The sequence below is a fragment of the Akebia trifoliata genome, chromosome 11 (genome assembly GCF_017979445.1).
Source record: "Akebia trifoliata isolate Shusen 1 chromosome 11, ASM1797944v1, whole genome shotgun sequence".
NCBI classification, from domain to species: domain Eukaryota; kingdom Viridiplantae; phylum Streptophyta; class Magnoliopsida; order Ranunculales; family Lardizabalaceae; genus Akebia; species Akebia trifoliata.
In genome coordinates, this window is record NC_141385.1 from 40886654 (window position 1) to 40911029 (window position 24376).

Here is a 24376-nt window from a genome sequence, read left to right on the forward strand (position 1 = left end):
AACTCCTCAACCTTTATAAGTGGATAAACTTTTGAGTAACAAAATTTTACATATCTCAACTTATAACGAGGATCTAATACCACAGCAACCAACAACATCTTGTTTACCTTGTCAAGACTCCCCCAATACCTATCAAATTTATCCTTCATCTTCACTGCCATAGAACTCAAGAAAGGATCAAGACTCTTAGACCAATCAGAAATAATATTTTCAATGGCACAAACTTCATGAAAATAAGAATTAGCAGTGACATAATGAGAACCCGACATTCGTTTAGATGCATCATAAAAAGTTTGTAAAAACTTAGCCAAGACTCGAGCATAATTCCAATCACCTTCAGTGGGAAGCCCTCCTCTAACTTCTTTCTCAAATTGTGGTTATTGTTTTTCCAACCGTTCAAATGCTTTTTGAAATTTTATAGCGGTATCCAACATAAGATATGTTGAATTCCACCTAGTTGGAACATCAAAGACTAAAGAACACTTACATGTAATTCTCTCTTGGTCAACACATTTCTTAAATTATTGAGCTCTTGACGGAGAACTCCTCACATATTTCACAGTCCCGCGAATTCTACTAATAGAATCATGCACATCACTAATCCCTTCTTTTACTATCAAATTCAAAATATGTGCACAACACCTCATATGCAAAAATTCACCTTGTAGAATGCAACCACCCCTTTTGTTCAACTTTTTTTTCAAATAACCAATTGCAACGTCGTTAGAACTTGCGTTATCAACCGTGATAGTACACACATTCTCTATGCCCCATTGAAGTAAACATAACTCAACTGCTTTACCAATTGCCTCATCTCTATGACTAGTAACTACACAAAAATTAAGTATCCTTTTATGTAGTTTCCAATTTTTATCAATGAAATGTGCAGTGAGACACATGTATGAAATGTTTTGTAAAAAAGTCCACAAATCCGTAGTAAGAGAGACTCTATGGACAGAAGTATTCAAAAAATTCTTCAACTTCTTCTTTTCATTTGCATACAATTGTAAGCAATCTTTTGCTATAGTGGTGCAAGACACTAAATGGAATTTAGGTTGCAATACGCTTAAAAAATATTGAAAACCTTCGTGTTCCACAAACTTAAAAGGCAACTCATCAGTGATTATCATTCTTGTAAGGGCATCCCTACATAACTCTTGGTCAAATTTCCAAGAAGTAAGGCTACTATCTCCTTCGTGTCCTATTGTTTGGAATGATAGGATTTTTTGCCTCTTCTCATCACGATAAGGATACTTGAGACATTTAGTTAAATGTTTCCTTAATGTACTAGTCCCATTAACACTTGAACATTTGTAATCTGAACCACAATAATTACATTTGGCTCTTTCTGACTTTCCCCCATTATCATTTTTCATTTTAGTAAAATGATCCCAAACATCAGATTTTGGTTTATAAGGCTTGCGAGTTGAGCTTACCTTAGGTTTTGAAACAACAGTGCCGGTAGTAGCAGAAGGAACAGAAGGAGCAGAAGGAGTAGAATCAATAACTGGTTCAATATTGGCATTGATAGTGTCTTTGTCTCCCATATTTGACATCTGACAAAAAAAAAATATCAATTAAGTCTCAATATACATCAAAATATTTAAAATAATTAAGTAAAAAAACATTCAACATGAATTAATGTTCCAATTAAATGCTCTCAAGATACAATTTTGAGCGTATTTTTTATTAAATCGGCCAAAAATAAATATTGTTTGCTATAGTTTTGGAATGGGATGATTTTTTGTGAGGATGATCTCCTCACCATAGAGATCATCCTCACCAAAAATCAGCCCATTCTAAAACCTCTAACCCATGTTTTGAAAAATGTTTTGCCAAAATGTTTGTTGCTGAATGGGACCTTATATATATATATATATATATATGGGGGGCGTTCAATGGCCAACTTTTTGGCAAAACATTTTTCAAAACATGAGTTAGAGGTTTTGGAATGGGCTGATTTTTGGTGAGGATGATCTCTACGGTGAGGAGATCATTCTCACAAAAATCAGTCCATTCCAAAACTTCTAACCCATGTTTACAAGCTGAAAAATCATGGACCGTCCAGTTTTTGTAAACTGTTTTTTACGGGGTTAGAAGTTTTGGAATGGGCTGATTTTTGGTGAGGATGATCTCCTCACCGTAGAGATCATCATCACCAAAAATCAGCCCATTCCAAAACCTCTAACCTATGTTTTGAAAAATGTTTTGCCAAAAAGTTTGCTAAAAAGTTTGCCCTTGAACGCTACCCTATATATATATATATATATATATATATGTGGGGGCGGTTCAAGGGCCATATGAGAAAACATATGAAAAAACTTTCGTTTTTCAAAATAAGAGTTAGAGGTTTTGGATTGAGCTGATTTTTTGCAAGGATGGTCACTATGATGAAAAGATCATCCTCACAAAAATCAGCTCAATCAGAATCTTCTAAATCCATCAAAAGTGATTTACAAATTAGTGATAAAAATTGGTAAAAAATCGACGGTCCACATTCTATATCACTTTTAATGGGGTTAGAAGTTTCAGATTGGGCTGATTTTTTTTTTGATGATCTTCCCATCATAGAGATCATCGTCACAAAAAAATCAGCTCAATCCAAAATTTCTAAACCATATTTTAAAATTTTATTAAAAACGAAACTTTTTACATATGTTTTCTCATATGGCCCTTGAACCTGACCATATATATATAATTTTTTTAAAAAAAATTTCTGATCTAGTTTTGATGGAACATTCGGAAGTCGAGGTGCAAACCAAGTAAGGATCGACTCCATATTCTTTCGATTTTCAGGTCTCTTCTTATTAATTTCATTAGTTTTCGTTCCAAAAGTTACTCAAATATTGGATTCATTTTTCCTATTTGGAAATTTGACAATTTTCGTTATTTCTTGTTACATTTGAAATTTCGAACAAAATAAGGTGTTTTGAGCGTGAAATTGGAAATGGGTAAAATACTCGATGTTTTAAAATCAAAATCTCTGATGGTTAAAACCAAGATCTATGAGAGGGTCTGGTTTATATCTTGAAATAACAATCTAAGAGATCTTGTGATTTAAAACCAAAATCAAATCCAAAATGTAACTAATCTTCATGAGATTGTGGGCCAAAATTTATGGAGAGAGAGAGAGAGATAAACGTACCTCAGGACGAGAGAGAGAAAGAGCGATCCACCGCCGGCCGCCGGAGTTGAGATGCAGCTCACAGCTATGTGCACTGTCGCACACAATGCCAAGAGAGAGACAGAGAGAGACAAGGGGAGGAAGGGAGGGATGACCACCGGAGTTAAACTGAAAATGACGGAGGGAGGTGCGACCGTCGGCAGCACAAACGCTGCAATTGAATAGCCGAGAGAGAGAGAGAGAGAGCAGAAGGAAGGGAAGGGAAGGGAGCAGCCGCACAGGAAGTTAGGTTTTTAATTTTTTTTTAAAACGTAAAAACTAATTATATATTTAATATTTTATTTTAAATAAATATTTATTCGGTTTTCGGGTTGGGTCGGTTTTTTATATTGTTTAAACCGAGAATCGAACCGAATTCGTCGGTTCTTCATTTTTTAGATCCGAAACCGAACCAAACCAATCCAAATTCTACGGTTTGGTTCGGTTCTCGGTTTGAACCAAATTAATTTGCACCCCTAGGTATAACTACTCTTTGGAGCTTTGACGTATAATATTGAAGAGTATATGAAAGATATAGTGTGTATGGATATCATAGGGCATACTTAGGAAATAATGCAAATCATTAAAGTTTTTTATTTTATTTTTTTATTTTAGTTGTTAAGGGTATGTCTAATCCCCTCTTAATTTTCAAAAGAAAAAAAATGTTTTTAAAATTTAAAATATTTGTTTGATTAAATTGTTTATAGAAAGTGGTTTTTAAATTTAGAATCTTAATCTCATTTTCTTGATTCTATTTCAATACTTGTAATACAGTGAAGTATGAAATTATCATTTTAGTGTAAAAGATGTAAGAAATGAATTCTAAAATAACAAGAAATGCTTGCTACATCATTTCTATTTTGAACTAACTCCCGAGTGATTGTAGAAGTTTTGTTTTTATAATTCATATTATACATAACATTGGATTCTATAACCAAGTTTGGATGAGAATCGGATTTTAGAATTTTACTTTTTATGCAAACATCTGATATTTTACTGTTAATTGAACATATTAACATTGTCGTTTGTTAACAACAATATGTAGCCTAGCAGAACTATCGACTAGTTTAGTTGGTAAAGTCTTTAGGCGATATACCAAAGATTCGGATTCAAATCCCGCCAGCACTAAGGTATTGACCTCATTAAAAACGGGTTTATTGGTACTTATTATTTAAAAAAAAAAAATCGTAAGCTAAGGTTAAAAATCATTCAAGTTAAGGTTTATTGGTACTTATTATTTAAAAAAAATAGTATTGTTTGTGAAAGAGTGAGATTTTCAATGTGAAGCTTTCTCCACATTGACTCGTTTGTGATTTGATATGACTCATCCGACAATGAAATTCTGTCCGAATTAATAAAATTCAATCATGGTGATTGAGATTTTTTTGATAATTTTTTTTTTTTGATAATTTAAATATTTATGATAATCTAAAGACAAATATAATATTGTGAATGAACAATCTACAATTTTGAGTGTGTTTGGTAACATTTTTGAAATCTGAATAGAGGTGATCCACCTTTAAAATTAAGATTTCAAAAGTTTTAATCTTGTTTCGTTCAGTTTAGATTCTAAATTTCAGAATCGAAATTTAGAAGTTTTGAACCAGCGATAGGAGATGCTCGATGAATCCAGAAGTTTTGAACCAGAAATAAAAAAACAGAAAAACACTTCCAGATTTCAACCTTCGTAAGTGTTACCAAACACAGCCTAAGCCGAGTTAAGTTGACTTTCTAGAGTATACGTGGCAGCTTTCTATTCATTAAACAGCATAACTATGATCATTTGTTAACAGCAAACCACTGGTACTTCTCTCCCTTCGATCTAAATCTTCAGAGAGAGAGAGAGAGAGAAGCAGTAATGGTGAGGGAGGTCTCAGAGAGCTGCGTAGACAGTGTGATCATAGAGATGGTCTCTGCCTACTGTAACAGATTCTACGCCACAAAGCCCGAACTCGCTGCACGAAGGATCGAAGCGATTGGATACCAGGTTGGTCTTCAGCTCTCTGAGAGGTATCTTCATCTTCACCTTCACCTTACCTTTATAAATTTCCAAGATTTATAAGCTTTTTGACCTAATTTTGGGTCCTTAATTTGCTTTAGTATGATCGATTCTGTAACCTAATATCTCACATTCATGTTTAGGTAACATTAATCGAGTTTTAGCTTTTTACGATCGAAATAATCACCACATTATTAAAAAATCATGATAATCTTCCATATAATCAAGAACCATATTGCATTCGGATCGTTTCGTTCCCTCTACTCTTGAAAACAAATATTGTCCTCAAGGTTTAATAGATGAAAATCATCCATGGAACTAAAGATACATGTTGGAATCGAATCGGTGGTAGTTGGGTCTCCTTCCAAAATGAAAAAAAAATGTTGAATATTCAATGGGCTTGAGCCCTAATTTCTGTTCACAAATATTGCAGAATAGTTCTTAAGTGGTGAAAGATGCGCCTTGGGCATATTTGTTTTTTCTTTTTGATTAATAACAGGAAAAACACATAAACAGAGTGGGGAGGTCGAGCTGACTTACACCAAAATGAAAAACACAAGAAAATAAAAGAAACAAAACACAAAACACACCAATTTAGGACTATGACAAATTACAAATTACAAACAAAATCCTAGCGAATTAAAAAGTCCTCGACGAACACCTCTTTGAATTCTTTAAAGATTGCACCAAAAGAATAAGAGCCCAAGGACCGACAAACATAACTCTAGAGATGACTACTCCTTTTCTTCAAAGATTCTACCATTTCTTTTCTTCCAAACACCCCAAGTAATCGCGAACGGAGTTAGGCTCCAAATCAACCTTTTGGAAGATTGAAACCCATTTCCCAACCTCTCACAGTTCCTGGTACACAAGATTCTTGTCCAAACAAATAGAAGAAATGAACCCACACCTCTTTTGCCAACTGGCATTGCAATGAAAGGCGATTTACCAATTTCTCATCTAATGAGCACATGCAGCAACAGTTCAGGCCACAAAAACCTCTTTTTTTCAATTAATCAATCGTTAGAATCTTCCTCCTTCACTGCTATGCACACATAGAAAACCACTTTAGACGGCACCCTTGAGCTCCACACAGCCACATGTGGGAAGGTTGGATCCCCACTCCTATTTAAGTCATTACCAACATAGCATATGCGACCAACATAGCATATGCGGTCACATATTGATCAAAATATTATTTTATTTCAAAAAAATAAATAAAAACAGTAAAAAAAAAAAAGAAAAAGGAGAAAATGTTTAAAATATATATATATATATATATATATATATATATATATATATATATATATATATATATAAGAAAATAAAAACAAACCTATAACAATATATTTGGATAGCACTCATTTTTCAAATTGAATAAAGTTGATTATATATTAACAAGAATAAAAGAACTCAACAAGCTAAATAGTCAATAATATAGAAATTATTCATGATACGAAGGTGGTCAACTTTAATTATTAAGTTCTAGTTCTAGATAATTAAATTGGACCTTGCTTTAATCGTTTAATCATTGGATACTATGATCTTATGTTAGAGTGCATAAACTCAATATTTTGAAAAAAATAAAGTAAAAAATAAGACTTAAAGAGAATATATGCGAGTGAAAGAATAATGTAGGAATAAGGGGTGGAAATAGGGTAGTTGTAGGAGAAGATATATTAAAAAAACTTGAATTGAATGTTTCAATAGTCAAATCTTTGCACATTGAAGTAATATGCCATCACATACTTTTGTATGTCATGGCATAATGAATCAGAAACCCTAAATTGCATATGCCATCATGGTATATACGCATATGCGATCGCATTTGACAACACTGGTCGTTATAAAAGTATCTCACTGAAAATAATACTTTGCTATTAGTTCCCCAAACTCTTGAATCCTCTCCTATCAAAATTCTTGGCACATTGTCTAGGCAAGTCAACAACTCCAACATCTACGACACCTCCCAATCGTTAAGCGGTCTCCTGAACCCGAAGTCCCAACTAGTACCACCGATGTCAAACCACGAAAGCTAGCCACTAGGAGGTTCCTTTTTCTAGAGATAACAAAAATTGATGGGAATCTATTCTTCAAAGAACTCACTCCACGTCTTCCCAAAATCTAACCTTGTCATCCCTTCTTATAAAAAAAGATACCATTTTCTTGAATTGTGGAAGAACTTTTAGAATGTCTTTCCGAACCCCACTTCCATGAGAGCTTTTAGCCTCTCCACTCTCTCACCTAAGAGTGTCCTCCCCAAATTTTGCTGCTATCACCTTATGCCATAACCCTTCCCGGTCCACTCCATACCTCCAAAGCCATTTCCCTAGCAAACCACCATTCAAGACTCCTAACCTCCCCAACATATTTGTTTTTGGAGGTTGCCTTCCCTTGCCCTAATCTAATATAACATTTTTTTTTGCTAAGCAACCAATAGTGTATTATAAAATGAACAAATTTTATAAAAATTCAAGGGGCATAATCTTGTACATTAAAATTTTGGAAATTTACAACTTGTTAGATCTATAATGTCTCCAATGAGTGCTCTCTTCATTGATTTGATTGTTTTTCTGATATTGAAGACACGCGAAGGAATTTTTGCATGCACCCTAGTAGTGGGTTGCAAGCTCTTAAAGTTAAGATGCTTCTTGTCATTAAGACCTCTAATGCACAAAATACCTAAGTAAGGTTAGAGAGAGAGAGAGAGCTTAGTAATGCAATGCGAGAATTTCTAATAAAGCTCTCCTGGGGAAGTGGCTGTGGAGATTCGGGGAAGAGAGAGATAACTTATGGAGGAAAGTGGTTAAGGCAAAATATGGAGAGAAGAGATTTGGTTGGTATAGTGGAGAGGCTACAGGGACCTACGGGTGCAGTGTGTGGAGAGGTATTCTGAAGGGTGTTGATAAGTTCGTTAAGGAGATTAGATTCAAAGTGGGTAAGGGGGACAAGGTCAGATTTTGGGAGGACTTATGGTGCGGAAATTTATCTCTGTCTACTCAATTTCCATCCTTGTAAACTTGTTCTTTGAAAAAAAAAAAAAAATCTGTAAAGCAATGTTTGATTCGGTACAGGAACACGGACTCTTGGGATCTGGGATTTATGAGGAATTTCAACGATTGGGAATTGACGGAAGTTACATCTCTTCTAGATCTCCTGAATTCGATCCAATTCAAAGAGAACGAGCAGGACAGAAGGGAGTGGGTCAAGGCTAAGGATAAGAAGTTCTCTGTTAAGTCTTTCTATTATTGTTTGTTGCCATCGGGTGAAGTCTCGTCCTTACCATCTATCGTTTGGTCCGTTCATGTTCCTTCTAAGGTGTCGTTCTTTATGTGGCTTGTCTCGTTGGGTAAAATCTTTACTTTGGATAATTTGATAAATCGAGGGTGGATTACTCCAAACTTTTGCTTTCTTTGTTATAGGGATGGGGAGTCGGTTAATCATATTCTTAGTCATTGTCCTTTTTCTCGAGTTATTTAGATGTTTTTCTTAGCTCGCTTCTATGTGGATTGGATTTTTCCCTTATCTTTTTCTGAACTTCTGGAGGGGTGGAGTTTCAATATCTTCTATTCAAGAAAGAGGCTTCTCTGGGCTATCCTGCCTTTTGCCATTGCTTGGGGTCTTTGGAGAGAGCGCAACAACAGGGTCTTCCATTGCAAAGAGAACTCGTCTCATTCAGTGATCTTAGAGATTTTGGGGCTTTTATTCATGTGGTCTAAGATGAGCAAAGACTTTGAGGGAGTGCGTTTCCAAGATTTTGTTTTTAACTGGGATATCTTTGGTGTTAATTAGCTCTCCGCGGGGCATGTATTTTAGATTCCTTTCTGCTTTTCCCATGTTGCTTATCTAATCTTGTTGTTTGGGGGCTACCTCAACCTCCCTTTCTTTTTATTTATACAATTTATATTTATAAAAAAAAATGCAATGCGAGAATCGATTAAACTGAATCTTAAGGTGGAAATGTGCTTTTCCAAAATGGTAGGAAGTTATCTTCACCGTCCTTAAGAGCACCATCCATCATAATCACTATGCCGCAATCTTCACTTGTTAGGATCAACAACTCTGATACCATATATAATGAATTAAAATTCATTAACTAAAAGAACATAATGTTTTTAGAGCAAAAATAAATAAATAAACAATAAGAAAGAGGAAATAATAAGATTGTATATTTTGAGCAAAGTGGACCTCCTAGGTCATGAGTAGGCAATTTCCATTAATTTCTGAATAAATCCCTATGGAAACATAAAAACTCTGCTCACTCTAGTGATTAAAATGTAAACTAACATGACACTCATTTCATGACCCAACAAACTTCTTTTGACAAATATCACACACAAACTCAACCTCTTGCTGCATAAATGGAAAGATATTTTCTAGCATTGGTTGTAAGACCAAGGGATCTCATCCAGCATGAGCAGTTAATTTATACATAAATATTGAAACCCCATAATAAATACAGTCTTCATTGGATGCAAATTTAATTTGTATGAAAGTAAGGATCATCTCACTTACCACAAAAATAAAATAAGAAAAAGAAATTGTCTAGATGAGGCAAGGGAACAGTTTAAGGCCACCTATCGGCGGTAATGGAAATGCAGTATCCACATGATCGTCATTGTAACTATCTCCTCACATTTAGTTATGTTCCTCAATCTTCCCTTTGCTTTTTTACGATACTTTTAGCTGCAAAGTTTCATTAATTTTGTGCCTCAAGCTTGCAAACCTTTGTCTTGTATTTTTATTTCGATAGATGAAAAGAGAATATTTTAGTTCTTCATTCTTTATTGTTGTTCCCATGGTTTGATGATCTTTATGACTTCTTTGACATCATCATTATAAATGTGTTATTACCAAAAGTCTGGGATCAGCTAAACGAATCTTATTCCTCCTTCCAAGTCTATCTAAAGCCATACTTTCTGTTACAAACACACTATAGTAAGTTAGTAACAAGTTTAACATGAATCACATTCTATCCTTTTGAATCTTTCCAGGTACACCATGGAGCGTCCTCGATTCAGTGATCATTTAGAGGCAATCAAGTTCATCTGCAAAGATTTCTGGTCTGAGCTCTTCAAGAAGCAGATCGACAACCTGAAAACCAATCATCGGGTAGTTCTAATACTCCTAGTTACAAAGGAATGAATTCCTTCCTTAGAGACGTAGAAAAATTCACGCTGATTTTGTTTGTAGGGTACTTTCATGTTGCAGGATAACCGGTTTCGTTGGCTTACACACATGTCCATCGATCCAACTCCAGCAAGCGCAGATTTTTCTCAAGACCCTTCTGAGGCTAAAGCTGACAACAAGGCAGTACAATCCGCAAACATGCATCTCTACTTCCCGTGTGGGATCATAAGGGGAGCACTTTCAAATTTGGGAATTCCCTGTGCAGTTTCTGCTGACATGTCCAACCTTCCTGCATGTAAGTTACTGACTTCTGAGAGTGTAGGTTTGAAGAATACATTTTTACGTCACTTATAAGTTCAATTAGCTAACATCTTACGGTATAGAAGATTCCCTGCCACATAATATCATGGTTAGGGCTGGCAATGGGTCGGGTGTGGGTCGGATGAAGTATATATCCGTATCCTTATCCAACTTTATATCTGATTATTCGTATCCAAATTTTTACCCACTTTTGCTAAGGATATCTGTATCCAACTATTTATCCAAATTTTTAGAGGATATCTGTGTTCGACTTGTACCCAAATTTCAAGCAGATATCCAAGTCGGATATATATACCTCATTGTAACAATGATAAGAACCTTAATTTTGGGTTATACGTATATATTATTGTGAATTCGCCTTATTAAACTTGGATAAACAGATTTTCGGATTGGATAGGACGCATATCCACATCTGACCCTAAAAAAATTCAGATATAATAATTACGGAAATTGGATAAAAAAAATTGTACCCATACCTAATAACTCTGTTTGGAAGAGTCGTGTAAGTGGATATTATCCGACCCATTGCCAATCCTAATCATGGTAATATGTGTTTCTTTGGCTGCATTTCAACCTATGTAGACAGTAAAGATCTTGATCTGTGTGTATCTAAATTGATTGACAGGTTCATTTGTGATACGTATAAAGGCTTGATGAATGTTTCCAGGAGAAGAAGATACAGGAGCAATTAGGAGAGTTTCTTCTGTATAAATTGTGTTGGTGTTTGAAAGTGTTGCTTCTCTAATATGCAGATTGTATTTTTTAAACTCCCTTTTCTGTAATAAGTTAGTTAAAAAATTCCTGGTTTTGGCCATTAGAAATAGTTCCAAATGTGTTCTTCAAGCAAATCAAAATTTTCAAAGTCATTAGAAAATTAGGATTTAGAGCCTTTGTTTCTAGTTGAGATTGTGAAGGAGTAGGAAACAAACCGAACTATACTTCAAGAAAGTAAAATCAAAGACTCCACCTTCTCTTTACATTCTAATTTTAACCAAGTAAATTTATTGCCAGTTATCCCTGATTATTTGTGAGAGTTGTGCTGGAGTGACCTCAAGATTGTATCTCGTATCGCACATCGTGACATGAAAGTGTTTAAGAACCATAAATGCTTTTTGATTTGTATCTCAATGAAAGTGTATGGTTGCTACACACTTTCACGTCAAGATGTGCAATATGAAGTACAATCTTGAGGTCACTTTGGCATTATTCTATTTGTAAATGATGGATGAAGTCTTAGATGATGATGATCAGGGTAGGGGGGAGTTGGTGGCTACACGAGTCAAAGGGGGGAAAAATCACCGAGAGCAAGAAGGATCTCATAAAAGAGAAAATGATGATAGTGAAATAGATAGAATTAGGGTTCCAAAGTTTGTCCCTCCCGTTGTTGTCCTAATTCCTTATTTATAGGCAAAAAGAGGAGTGTTGTTTACACATTTTAGGTTCAAACCCTTTTGAAGCCAATTTCATTTGTTGACCACTAACCTTATACTTAACAAAAAAAAATGTTCTTCTCTCATCCAATGACCCGTGTTGTAATATATTTATTAGGTAGAAGGTGTTAAAAAGACGATTAAGTGGGTTTGTTTCCTATGTTAACTATGTTTTTCCTTAATCCACATGGCATTCTCGTAGACCGTTTCATTTTTCACCATCTACATTGTTTTTAGTTTAATCAGTCTCGATTCCAATCAGTCCTCTTCAAACTCTTGTAGAATACCTCTGATTTTTTTTATAAATATTTTTTTCATCTAAAAATCCATCGAGGCGTGCCTCCTAAAATTCCTATTTTGTTCTTGGCATCTAAAATTGAAGGGGATGGATTCTTAAGGTTGAAGAGAAAGTGATGAAAAGAAAAATAGAAATTCCATTGGATGCTGAGATTACCAAGTTTTGGGAAGAAAATTTAAGGATTTTCCCCAGTGGTTGAAGATGAGGTCACTCATCTATGTCATTTTCTATTAGTCTTCAAAAGTAGAACAAAGTCAAGGGGTATATGTCATCGGTTTGAAAATACAAGGGTATCTCGAATATTCATCAAATGTGGAGTGGTAACTGGTAACCAACTAACCATATCACCATGGACTGATGTTTCCTATTAGGGCTGGCAATGATATGAAATATATCCAATGTCCGAACCGATCCAAAAAGTATGAAAAATCGGATTTTAGGATAAAGATTCGGATCTACTCCAATCCATTTTGGAAAAAAATCCGATCCGATTATGTTTTTATAATTTTTCTTATATTCTTAATTTCATATAAATACATATAGATAAAGCATTTCAGTTTTTTAGATTTGCTTCTATATTTATAGTTGGAAAGTATATTTTTTGAACATTGATCATTTGAAAATAAAGTATGTGTTCGCATCGGTATCGGTTTCGGACCAAGGATGAAATGAAACGGATTGGATTCTATTTATATATTCATTAATCTGTTCGGATCGAGTACATAATTAAAAAAATTTGGATTAGTATTGGAGTGATACTAATCCGGTACTAAACTGATCCATTGTCACTCGTAGATCCTATACCTAGAACCATACAAATTCAAACAAAAAAAAAACCTAAATGTTCAAACCTGGAGTAAAAACTACTCGAATCTGAATCCATTTCCGTATCGTTTTGTACTTGTACTCAATGTGAGTTATTAGTGGGCGTATCGTACAAATCTATCTTTTACCATGTTTAAAAAAATTGGATTGGGTTGGACTAGACATGGTAGCTTCTACGGGTCAAGTCAACCGAAAAAAACCCAATATTTTTAAAAAATCAATTGGTCCGCTAGGTTTAACCAGTGGTTCGATTGGGTTTGTGAAACGACCGGTCCATATTTTGAGTGATTTTTAACATATCCCTTCACAATTTGATTAATATTTGAGACGCCCCTTGTGTTTCGAAAATTGATTATATATCCCCTTGATCACAGGTCTTCTCTTACAAATGAAAAATGATCAAACTTAATAAGATTTTAATTAATTGGACTAAATAGATTGTTAGTTTGGACAAATAACACTACAACAATCTAAACTTCATGCTTAGAACATATTTTAAATAAATTTTTTTTTTTTTGGCTTTATCAATGCTTTGAAATCTAACTTTTTTTTGTGTGTGTGGAAAAGTAATCTACGTCATATGACATTGGATCACGATTTTGAAGTTACCTGATAACATTTTGGGAAGAAATTAAAAATGGGAAATTTATAAAAAAAAAAATTATATTTATAAAAAAGAAATAATTTTTAAAAATTTGTCATAAGGAATCAAAATCGACTTTTTAAGGGTCGAAGATTTTATTTTTTTTAAATTTAAAATTTTAGACGCAATTTTTAAATAAATTTTTTTCTTTTTAAAGAGTCAACAATTGTGGCCGTCAATTTTTTTATTCTTCTTTTTAAAAGTCAACAATTGCGGCCCTCAACAATTAATTAAAAAAATTAATTATTATTTTTTCGACCGTTATTTAACTGTTGTTTTTCGACGATCTTCATCAAGATCATGATCAGATTAAAAGAATATATGGCATCATAGCCGAAATTATTAAGATCAAGATCATGATTGGATTAAATAAAAGGGAAAAAATATCAAGATCAAGATCGTTATTTAATCTGGTCATGATCTTGATGAAGATCATTAAAAATATTTAATATTTTATTTTAGGATCCGATCGATTTTACCATAAGTCGGACCACTTTGGACTGACCCAATCAATCTTACAGTTCAAAGACCAATCCGATTTGTAAAACAGTGATCTTCTGTGTTAATAATTGCAAGTCTTTCAAAAGCGTATACGTATCTCATTATTTATGTGAGACTTGACTTTCTGTAGTGGCGTTCCAAATCTCTTCGCTTTACAGGCGTAGTTTTGTTAACGATGATAGCTTATGTGGCAGGCCAAAATGTATCCATGGGAAGGGAATCCATTGTTTGGTCTCCACCCAATTATTTTGTGGGGATCCATCGCTATTCGAGAGCAAGTTCAAGAAAGTTTCACCAAAAAATTATCCTCGAGATCTGAACTCTATATGCACGTACAGAGAATCCATTGTTTGGTCTCCACCCAATTATTTTGTGGGGATCCATCGCTATTCGAGAGCAAGTTCAAGAAAGTTTCACCAAAAAATTATCCTCGAGATCTGAACTCGATATGCATGTACAGAGAAGCAGTTTGGACGTTGGAGTGGCAATCCAGATTTTTTTTATTATAAATAATTTGTACTTTTTATGAAAAGGACAAACTAAACACTAAGTCGTGTTCACACTGTCACCGAACTTCATGAATTGATGGGGGAATCTAAGACAAAGCTTTCGGCGTTCACACCTTAAAAGAAAGAATTTTGGATGTTTTTTTTTGTTACATAAGTTACGCGCTTTTGACTTCTAAGTATTTTCAGAAGAGTTCTTCTAGCCTTACTAAGTTGGTAAAGATTTCATCCTTACTAAGGTTCCTTGGGCTCGTCTCTTAGTTATGATTTTATCCTTAATAATGTTGTGTTTGGATTGAGAGAAATAGAAAGAAGAGAAAAGAAAATAAATGATTTTCTCTTTATTTTAGTTGTTTAGATTGTTAAGTGAGAGAGATAAAAGAAAAATAAAAAAACAATCGTTTTCTTTCTTTTCAAAAGTGGAGAGGGTGAGAAACTCTTTTAAAATATTTTATAATTCTAACTCTAACCTTAAATCTTGTTTAAGACATTTTAAAATTTTATAGCTATCTCAATTTCTCTCATGTCAATCCAAGTACGGTGGAGAGAAATTGAGTTTCTCTTCTCTCCACTTCTCTCAATCCAAATATAATGTAAAGGTCAATGAGAGTTAAGTTGAAGTTCTATAGCCATTCATTTTCAAAACCTAGGATTTAGTTCAAAATAAATTATTTTAAATATTTTTTTTTTATTTGAATTTTTCAATGAAACTTAAAGGGATTTGGTGTTGGATTTCTGATGTGATAATCTATTTGAGCATAACGACCTTGTTCATTTTAATTCCTAAAACATGCATTTCAAGTGAATTCATCACTTTTATAATCAATGAATTCACTGGTATACCTACAAATTTGTAAATATTAAAAGTGACGAAATCATGAGTTTGTAGGTTATAAAAATGATGAATACATGTTTTTGAAATTAAAATGAATAGTGTATCGAACTCGAACTTTCGTCATATTCAGCACACGAAATGGAGATTCACCATAATTCTTTGTTAAAATCATATAAATTGGTGTTATTAGTAAAAGTTGGTATGAAAATAACTAGTTCTCTTTGTAATTTTACTAGCCTTCTTGTGAATCTCAAGTAAGAAAAATAGTTCATATTTATGAATTTTAAAGAGGTAGGGTATAAAAAGTAAATTCACATTAATTTTTATATAGTTGGTTGAAAACTTTTTTAAAGATTTTTCACAAAGGATTAAGTTGAGAATGAAAAAAATGGCTTGAAGATAAACTTAAATAGATTAAAAATGATTACCATGGAGGGTGAACAATTTAAGAGCTCAATGTTGACAGATTTTTTATAGGAAAATTAAGGTTTTTATAAAATCATCTATATGATTAAATGGTGGACCTCACTTCCTTTTATCTCTTATATAAAGAGAGGTAGGGATTTAATCATTCTTTTTCATTAATATCTCTTCAACTTTTTTTTTTCTCTTTTTTCAAAAATACCCCTCTAACTTTATTGTATTTCCTCTTTTACTCTCCCTCTCCCTTTTAATACTAAAGAGGATGCCCGTGTCATAGGCTCGGGCAAACTCTGATAGTTTAATGTGAAGGCACTTAGGCATGGTTTCAAAAATCATTATTATTGAGTTCACTCTCTTATTATCTTGATATCATTATGAGCAAGTCAAGACACCGACAAGATACTCTTTTTCATTATCATCATTATCCTAAATCACAAATCTTGAAAAATAAAATCATCTGAGACGACTCATCCAAATCTTCACAATACCATTTGATAATGAGATATATGATACATTTTCAAGATTGAAAATCTTGTATTTAGGTCAATTTTCATTTATATTATAAAACACAACTAAGTTACTACAGTTGTTTAAGACAAACATTTGCGTGGGATCTATTTTATTGTTTTTTTTTCTTTTTATTTGTTATGTTTTCTCTTTTACTCCTTTTAACCTCAAAATTCTTTAATAATATCATTTCTGATTTTATTATTATTATTTTTTTCAGTTTTATCCCCTTAACTTTCCCATCATACTATATTTTTGTAGGATCTACTTTATTTTCTTTACACTTCACTCATCTAACTTTATTAAATTTTTTTTTACCTCTTTAACTTACTTTATTGTTTTTCATATTTTACCCCCCTTAAACCTTAAAAGTTAGCATAAACCTAATTAAACTTGGCTCAAACTCACTTATTTTATATTGTTTTTGAGTCGTGTTAAGATTGTCACCCCTACAACTACCAACTTTATTTTATTCGCTTTTACCCCCGTTAACTCTAGATTGGATGCTTGTGCCTATGGCAAGGGTGAACTCTAGTTAATCTATAATAGTACCTTAAGGTCAAGGAACATGTCATCAATTTGAAACGCAAGGTTCTCTCAAATATTCACTTGAAGGATATGTTTACGTCAATTTATTTAAAAAAAATTTAAATCATTTTACTCCATTATGTTATCTTGTGCCAATAAGGCACGCATTAAAATAAATTAAATACACCTCCAAAATTTATTTGATTATCTATAGTGCTTTAAAAATATTTTTCTCACAAAAAATACCCTCACTTGATGATTTTCAAAGTGTTTTAAATGCATACATGTGGCATTAAGGCACCAGTTAACGAAATTCCTAAAACATTTGCTACGAGTGGACATTAAATCCAAATATTGATTAAGTGGATCATGTCGTTCATTTCTCTATTGGCAAAAACTTTGAAGTGGGTACCATCCTTAAATTTTCTTGATGGAATTCTCTATTGGATTACACATGGTATTTTCAAAGAGGTGTTTCTAATTTTTACAGAAATGTAGAGATGCGAAATAAATTCAAAATGCCGTGTATTTTGTAATGGAGTGGCCTGCCCGCTTCAAAGTTGGACTCCTCCTCTATCTATGCTCTAGAAAGAAAGTCAATTAATTAGGGGTCTTGTTAATGTGTGTCATAAGGGCACGCGTTTAAGTGCATTAAATACACCTTACAAATAAGCATTTGAGGTATTTATTAACGGTGGAATGACCTCAGTGGAGGGCACATGGGGACATCTTGACGTGGTGGCCCGCATGCCCATAAATGTATTTTCTCCGAGATACAAATAAAATGCATCTGTGCGCCTACACGAGCCACCACCTCAAGGTGTCTTCCCCACTCTAACATGACACATGAAATAATCTTTTAAAAGAATTTTGGATTTTTGGTAGGAATTTGAATACATGTGCCTTTAGGGCACATGATAACAACACCCATTAATCTGATTGGAGCGATCAAATTTTGAGCCGTAAAGTGGTGGGCCCAACACTAAAGTGACCACACCGTTGAGACAACCTTATTGTGAAAATCAAACCGCCCAATCAAAATGGTTCCCCCAAGATGCCATAGGAAAGGGGGCCCACATTTCATGCCACTTTCATATTGCTTACATCATATATGATACCGTGTTGTGTTTAAAATAGTACCTCGCGATGTATGAAATCATTCCTATCTGAAATTACCCAAATATCCTTTCAAAACTTGGTTCTACTTCTACAGAGTCGCATTTCCATTGCAGCAATTTCGCCCCACCTGTATATACCACAAATATATGTTTAAATAGTCAAAATTTTAAATTTTAAATTTTATTTTTTAAAAGGTCAAAGTTCCAAAACCGCCTTGTAATGGGACTTTTAAATTATTTATTAAACACATGATGGGCATTAATGTTATTTTCTATTAATTTCTTAATGAAGATCATAGTGAAAAATGGGTAATTCAAATATCTCAATTACATGGTTTAAATAAAGAGTTGTGTTGGGGTGACATTAGATTTATTGCAATTTTTACATTTCTAACGTGGAGGTGCGCACATAATCATAGATGTGTTTACTCGTATCTCATGGAAACAACATCGAACACATCTACGATTATGTGCCCTCCAAATTAGAAATGTAAGAATCACAATAAAACTAATGTCACCCAAGCATTAACTTTAAATCAATAACAACAAAGCCTTAATCCAAAGAATCCTTTATGTTATATTGTCCAAAGAGAGTGCTCATTTGTTGTTAATAAATTTTTGTGCTAAGCTCATGAATCAATAACATAATGTGATTGACTTATTAATCACAATTGTCTATCCCACTTCATGCTTGATTTCATCACCAAAAAGTCAACTTCACTAATGATTTTCATGGTTGACTTTAACACTAGAAAGTCAATTTCATTGATGATTCTTAACCATTCATATAAAGCATATTTCATCATAAACTTTTAAGTCCTTTGAGGCTTCGACACACCTACCCATTAGGGGTGCAACTTGGTTTGGTTCAAACCGAAAATCGAAGCAAATCAAAAGCTTTGAATTGGTTTGATTCGATTTATAATGAACTTCGATTCGGTTATGAGTTAATAAAATAAAGAACCAACCAATTTGATTCAATTCTTGGTTCATGTATTATAAGAATCGAACCAAACTGAGAACTGAATTCCTATATTAATAAAATTATAAATAAATATTATTAATCTATTTAATAAATTATACCCATTTTTATGGATAAATTGATTTTTTTTTATAGATGGATTTATGACGTTTTTGGATGGATGGGATTAATGACTCTCTTTAATTAATGAAAAAACTATTTTTTTAATGGATATATAATTTTTTTTATTTATTTTTATTGATGGATAGATAGATGACTCATTATATGAGATTTCATATTCATATCTATTTATATTTATTAAAAATATGTTGATTAAATTAGGTTTTTAACATATTGGCAATCCATAGAACCAAACTGATTTTTGTTCGGTTCAGGTTGATTTGGTCTAGGCTAGTTTGTTTTCGATTTGGCCTCAAATTGAATCAAGTTGTACCCCTACTACTCATGATATCTTTAATGATGTTCATCAACAAGGGTCTTCTTACCGTGTGCCATTAATTGCACACCTAGAACTAATTTTATTACCTAAAATACCTTTAAAAAAAGTTTCCTACAAAAAATGCCCTCAAATTATACTTGTAAGGTGTTTCAAATGCATTTTATCATGTGCCCTTAGGACATAGGTTGACAAAACCCCACCAACAAATTACCAATGTCAATTACCTAATTTAAGCAATGTAGTATCAGTGGGGCCCAAAATATATTTAATGAGTCAGCGATCCAAAACAGTATCCCATTCCAATAGAAACATATGGTGTAGGGCAAATTTTTATTATGTCTAGACTTCAACCAAAACTTGTCATATAGACTGGACCTATTCAATAGGAACGTTACACCTTACCTACTCTTAGGGTTTAAAACGGGTCAGATTTGAGTTGGATATAAGTATATCTATATTCATGTTCGAATTTTTTATTCGGATCCTACTAGCTAAAATCATATCTGAACTATTTTATTTTTATTAAACTCATATATGGTGAATCTGTCCCGATTGGATTAACTTATTGGGTCGAATAATTTTAAATCATTCAAGATTAGTTCAATATAAATCATTAAAGATATGACTTGAATTTAAGACTTTAATCATTATGCCTAACACTTATAAAGTAATATATCATTCGAATCTAGACGGATATAAAGATGTATCCTCAATTAATTTAAATTCAACTTTAATCAAGAGATATCAACCCATATCCGACTCATTTTATTAACCAAAATTACTAAATTCGGATTCGGATTCGGATCACTGAATTTTGGATAAACACCGAGCCATTTTAAGCCCTACATGATCCTGAATTCCTGACCGTTACTTAATTTGTGGCATTTTCGAGGATAAGATTTACTTTAACTGAGTTGGCAGGGGGGTGCTTTCGGCATTTAGCAAATATGCAAGACTTTGGATAAAGCAATGGCGTTAATGTAATTATTTCCACATTCACCAGCATTTTGATAGCTGCGTAATGAATAAATTCAGGTTTCTCAGTGAGACTTTTGAGAGAGAGAGAGAGAGAGTTGAAACAGCGGACGTGGCTGAAGCTTACCGTGAGCTTTATTTTCTAAAAACCCTAACCCTAGAGACGACGAAGAGATGATGATGGGCGGGAGCGGAGACAACGAAACCCTAAATCGAATAAACATGATGTCAGCATCTCTGCCGCTGCAATTGAATCCGATAACGATTTCCGGCGAGATAACGACTTCGACGAAGAAAGACGACAGAGTTCCTCAATGGAGTCAATTAGAAACCAGAGATTTCATCTCGATTCGTGCTGATTTGGAGAGAGATTTCACAGTCGCGAAGCGAAACAAAACTCTTTGGGAGATCGTAGCTTCGAAGATGAAGGAGAAAGGTTACAGGAGAAGTCCAGATCAGTGCAAATGTAAATGGAAGAACCTTGTTAATCGATACAAGGTTAATTTTATTATTATTATTTTTTTTGAAACCATAGATTTTTGGATTTTTCTACTAAGATTTCTAATAAAATTTCGTTTTTTTGTCTGTGTGTGTGTTCGAAATTCGAATGCAGGGGAAAGAAACATCAGATCCAGAGACCGGTCGACTGTGTCCGTTCTTCGATGAACTTCAGGCAGTTTTCACTGAGAGAGCAAAGAATATGCAACGATTACTTCTCGAATCAGAATCTGGAGGCGTACAAGCGAAGAAGAAATTAAAAAGATTAAGTGGAGATCGATCTTCTGAAGAGTTCTCGGATGACGACGACGATGTTGAAGATTTCAGTGAAGAAGAACGGATCACAAGGAGAAGTAATCGTAAGAGAAAGACAACCAACAACACCACCAATTCAGTGAGGGCTTCAAACAGTAACAATGGTGGGATACAAGAAATGCTTCAAGAATTCTTTCAGCAACAACAGAGGATGGAGATACAATGGAGAGAGATGATGGAGAGGAGAGCACAAGAGAGGAGATTGTTTGAGCAAGAGTGGAGACAATCGATGGAGAAAATGGAGAGGGAGAGATTAGTAATGGAGCAAGCATGGAGAGAGAGGGAAGAACAGAGGAGGTTGAGAGAAGAGAGTAGAGCTGAGAAGAGAGATGCTTTGTTGACGACTCTGTTGAACAAACTCATTCATGGAGATCATCTTTAATCGAAAGATAGAGATAGAGATAAAAAGGATCTCCACTTAATTTGCTTTCTAATTTCCACAAAGGAGAGGCAGAAGGGATGTTGGGAAAGAAAGGTAAAGATGTATACATCAACATATGATGTAATTTCTAACTATTGGGCATTTTTGGGTTTGTACTGTATACAGAAATGCTAATTTCTTTTTTTATTTATTTAATTTTTTTGTTATAAGGTTATTATTTGTATTTAATGATTTTTGTTTTTTGTTTTTTTGAGGGGAATATACTTACAACTCTTATGTGTTTATTTAGTGGTATTGCTGGCTTGCTTCATTTATATTTATTTTTGTGTGTGTTTAATAAGGATTTTATTTAGAAAAAGGAACAAAGATGTATCCAAAGGAGTTGACTAAAGGAATCATGTTGTCCAAAAAGGCAAAATCTTATGGGATAAAGAGTTAAACATGTCTTAGTCAAATTATTTTTGGGTTCTCCTCTTGCTGTTTTAGGATTTTTTAAAATTTTATGACTTTGATGTGTAAATATTTGAAATAGACTCATAATACATTTAATGTATTTGTATACAAAAGACAAAAAATCAGACTATTCCATACTTCTAACCCTATCAAAAGTAATTTACGAACTAACTGAAGATCAAGATCTCTAAACCCATGGTTGCTCAGTTAGCACATCTACTAGAAGTACGGACTGTTTAGAAAATGAGAAATTGTATAAGAAATGTGACTTGTGTGTCCGGGAGGGAAGGAAGAACAGGTACAGAACTATGCACATCATGTGATTGATGTTCAATTGACGTTTACTGATAAAGTTGGTCATAAAGTGTATTGAACCGGGGACATTCAATAATTCAATAACAGAAGATGTGAGTTTGGACAATTTTTATTTATTTATTTATTATTATTGTTTTTATTTTTTGTTTTTTGAGAGGTGTGGACCGAATAGAGGAACAAGATTAGTACAGCCTAACCCAGATGATGAAGATGACGACAGAGATTTCTTCCAATAGGCTCTAAGGGCCTATCAAACACATTTCCCACAATGCTTCACAAAATTTTCCAATACTTGGGGTAACTGGACAATTACCAGTTTCCAAAACACATTCCCCAAAAGAAGCCCAATCTGGAGAGGGAGGGCACAATTCCTGGTACTATGGTTTTAGGTAAACCATTCCATGAATGAAACATTAGTGACAGCTATCAGAACACACAATTTCCCAACATTCTGATTTTGTTGAGAGTTTCCTAATTTATGTTTTGCATTTTCCCAATCCAAAGTTTCAGTTGATTGTTTCCTTCAAACCCTGAGAAAAGCTCCATAACTGAGGAGCCCCCCATCAACTGTTCCCACATTTTCTTCTTCTGTAGAAGAACATGGAAATTTCATACCCATTTCGAAATTCATGTTGTTTCAGTCAAGTTTCCTTATTTAGGATGAAATATTAGTCATCCATTCCAGCCAGGCATACATACATACATACATACAATAAGAACAGATGAAATGCAATGATTTCAATTCATTCGATTGACAGATGTATCACATTCCAGGTTCTCAACATGCGCGCTCACACACACACAAACACGAGTATCTGAAACTCTCTTTGATATTTAAGTAAATCAACCAGAGTCAGTAGGAGGATTTTCCTTGGGATGTTTTGACGAGTAGTGATCGCTCAGCTGGTTCTGATTTGCTAGTTGCACCTGAAATTCCATATTTCTCATCAATTTTCAGCACTTCTGAATGAAAGATAATTTGCAAATATACGTTCTCTAAACAATAAATAACAAAAGAATACCTAAGGATTGCATGCTCATGAATAAGTCCCTAAAATGGTTGTGAGCATGTAAAATTATTTCTATACATCAAAAGAGATGCTTCTCAATTCAATGACCAAAACTTAAAATGGAGACCCTCTTGTTTTACGACAAAAGAGCGTCAAAGTACAAATAAAATATATGACAGTAGGTCTGAACCTATGTTACCTGATTTGTGGGTTCCCTCAGTTCTAATTCGGAATAAAATATATGAAAGTAGGTTTGAACCTATGTAACTGATCCATGGGTTCACTCAGTTCAAAGTCGGGTTTGGGGTTAGCCACTTGAGAATGAACCCGGTTCTTAGGGGTAGACAGAGATGAGGGTATTTGAAGGTTGAAGTGAGGAGTAGGGTTAAAAAGAGATTGAAGACAGAAGATTTTGGGAGAAAAAAATCAAGCTTTTTTCATTTACAAGTTGAAGATGAAGGTATTTAGTCATTTTTCATCAGTTATTAAAAAAGACCAAGGTCAAAGGGGCATGCTGTCAATTTAAAATTTTAGGGGGATATCTTAATATATCAACATGTGGAAGGGATGTAAAGAAATTAAGGCAAAAAAATGAGTTCGTTTGGTTCGTAAATTTTCATGAACCCTAAGCGAATTGTACCAGGAACTGGTTCAGATCAAACCAGTTCGCGGTTTGGTGCCTCGATAACAAATTGGGTAACTCTGGGTTGAACTTCAATGCTTAGTTGAAAACAAACACATAAAAGTAGCCGATATTTCTTTTATAGATAAAAGGAAACA

The 24376-nt window shown here is 33.8% G+C and overlaps 2 protein-coding genes across 2 annotated transcripts; both read left to right on the forward strand.

Annotated features, from left to right (window-relative positions):
* The first annotated feature begins 4961 nt into the window (after positions 1–4961).
* Positions 4962–11436, forward strand: LOC147391690 (uncharacterized). Its single transcript, XM_086459495.1, has 4 exons — positions 4962–5173; positions 10157–10274; positions 10356–10587; positions 11239–11436. Exons 1-4 carry the CDS (start codon positions 5022–5024, stop codon positions 11265–11267), a joined length of 531 nt encoding a protein of 176 aa, XP_086315621.1. The 5' UTR covers positions 4962–5021; the 3' UTR covers positions 11268–11436.
* A 9258-nt stretch (positions 11437–20694) lies between these two features.
* On the forward strand, positions 20695–22100 carry LOC147391691 (uncharacterized). The gene is made up of 2 exons (XM_086460016.1): positions 20695–21121; positions 21237–22100. Exons 1-2 carry the CDS (start codon positions 20798–20800, stop codon positions 21816–21818), a joined length of 906 nt encoding a protein of 301 aa, XP_086316142.1. The 5' UTR covers positions 20695–20797; the 3' UTR covers positions 21819–22100.
* Positions 22101–24376: the final 2276 nt, after the last annotated feature.

Excerpts from the sequence above, each read along its gene's own strand:
- LOC147391691 (XM_086460016.1), top strand. The coding sequence starts at position 20,798 with ATGATGATGGGCGGGAGCGGAGACAACGAAACCCTAAATCGAATAAAC. Across the intron at positions 21,122-21,236 it reads ACCTTGTTAATCGATACAAG|GGGAAAGAAACATCAGATCC; the intron begins GTTAATTTTATT and ends ATTCGAATGCAG.
- LOC147391690 (XM_086459495.1), top strand. The coding sequence starts at position 5,022 with ATGGTGAGGGAGGTCTCAGAGAGCTGCGTAGACAGTGTGATCATAGAG. Across the intron at positions 5,174-10,156 it reads GGTCTTCAGCTCTCTGAGAG|GTACACCATGGAGCGTCCTC; the intron begins GTATCTTCATCT and ends GAATCTTTCCAG. Across the intron at positions 10,588-11,238 it reads CATGTCCAACCTTCCTGCAT|GTTCATTTGTGATACGTATA; the intron begins GTAAGTTACTGA and ends ATTGATTGACAG.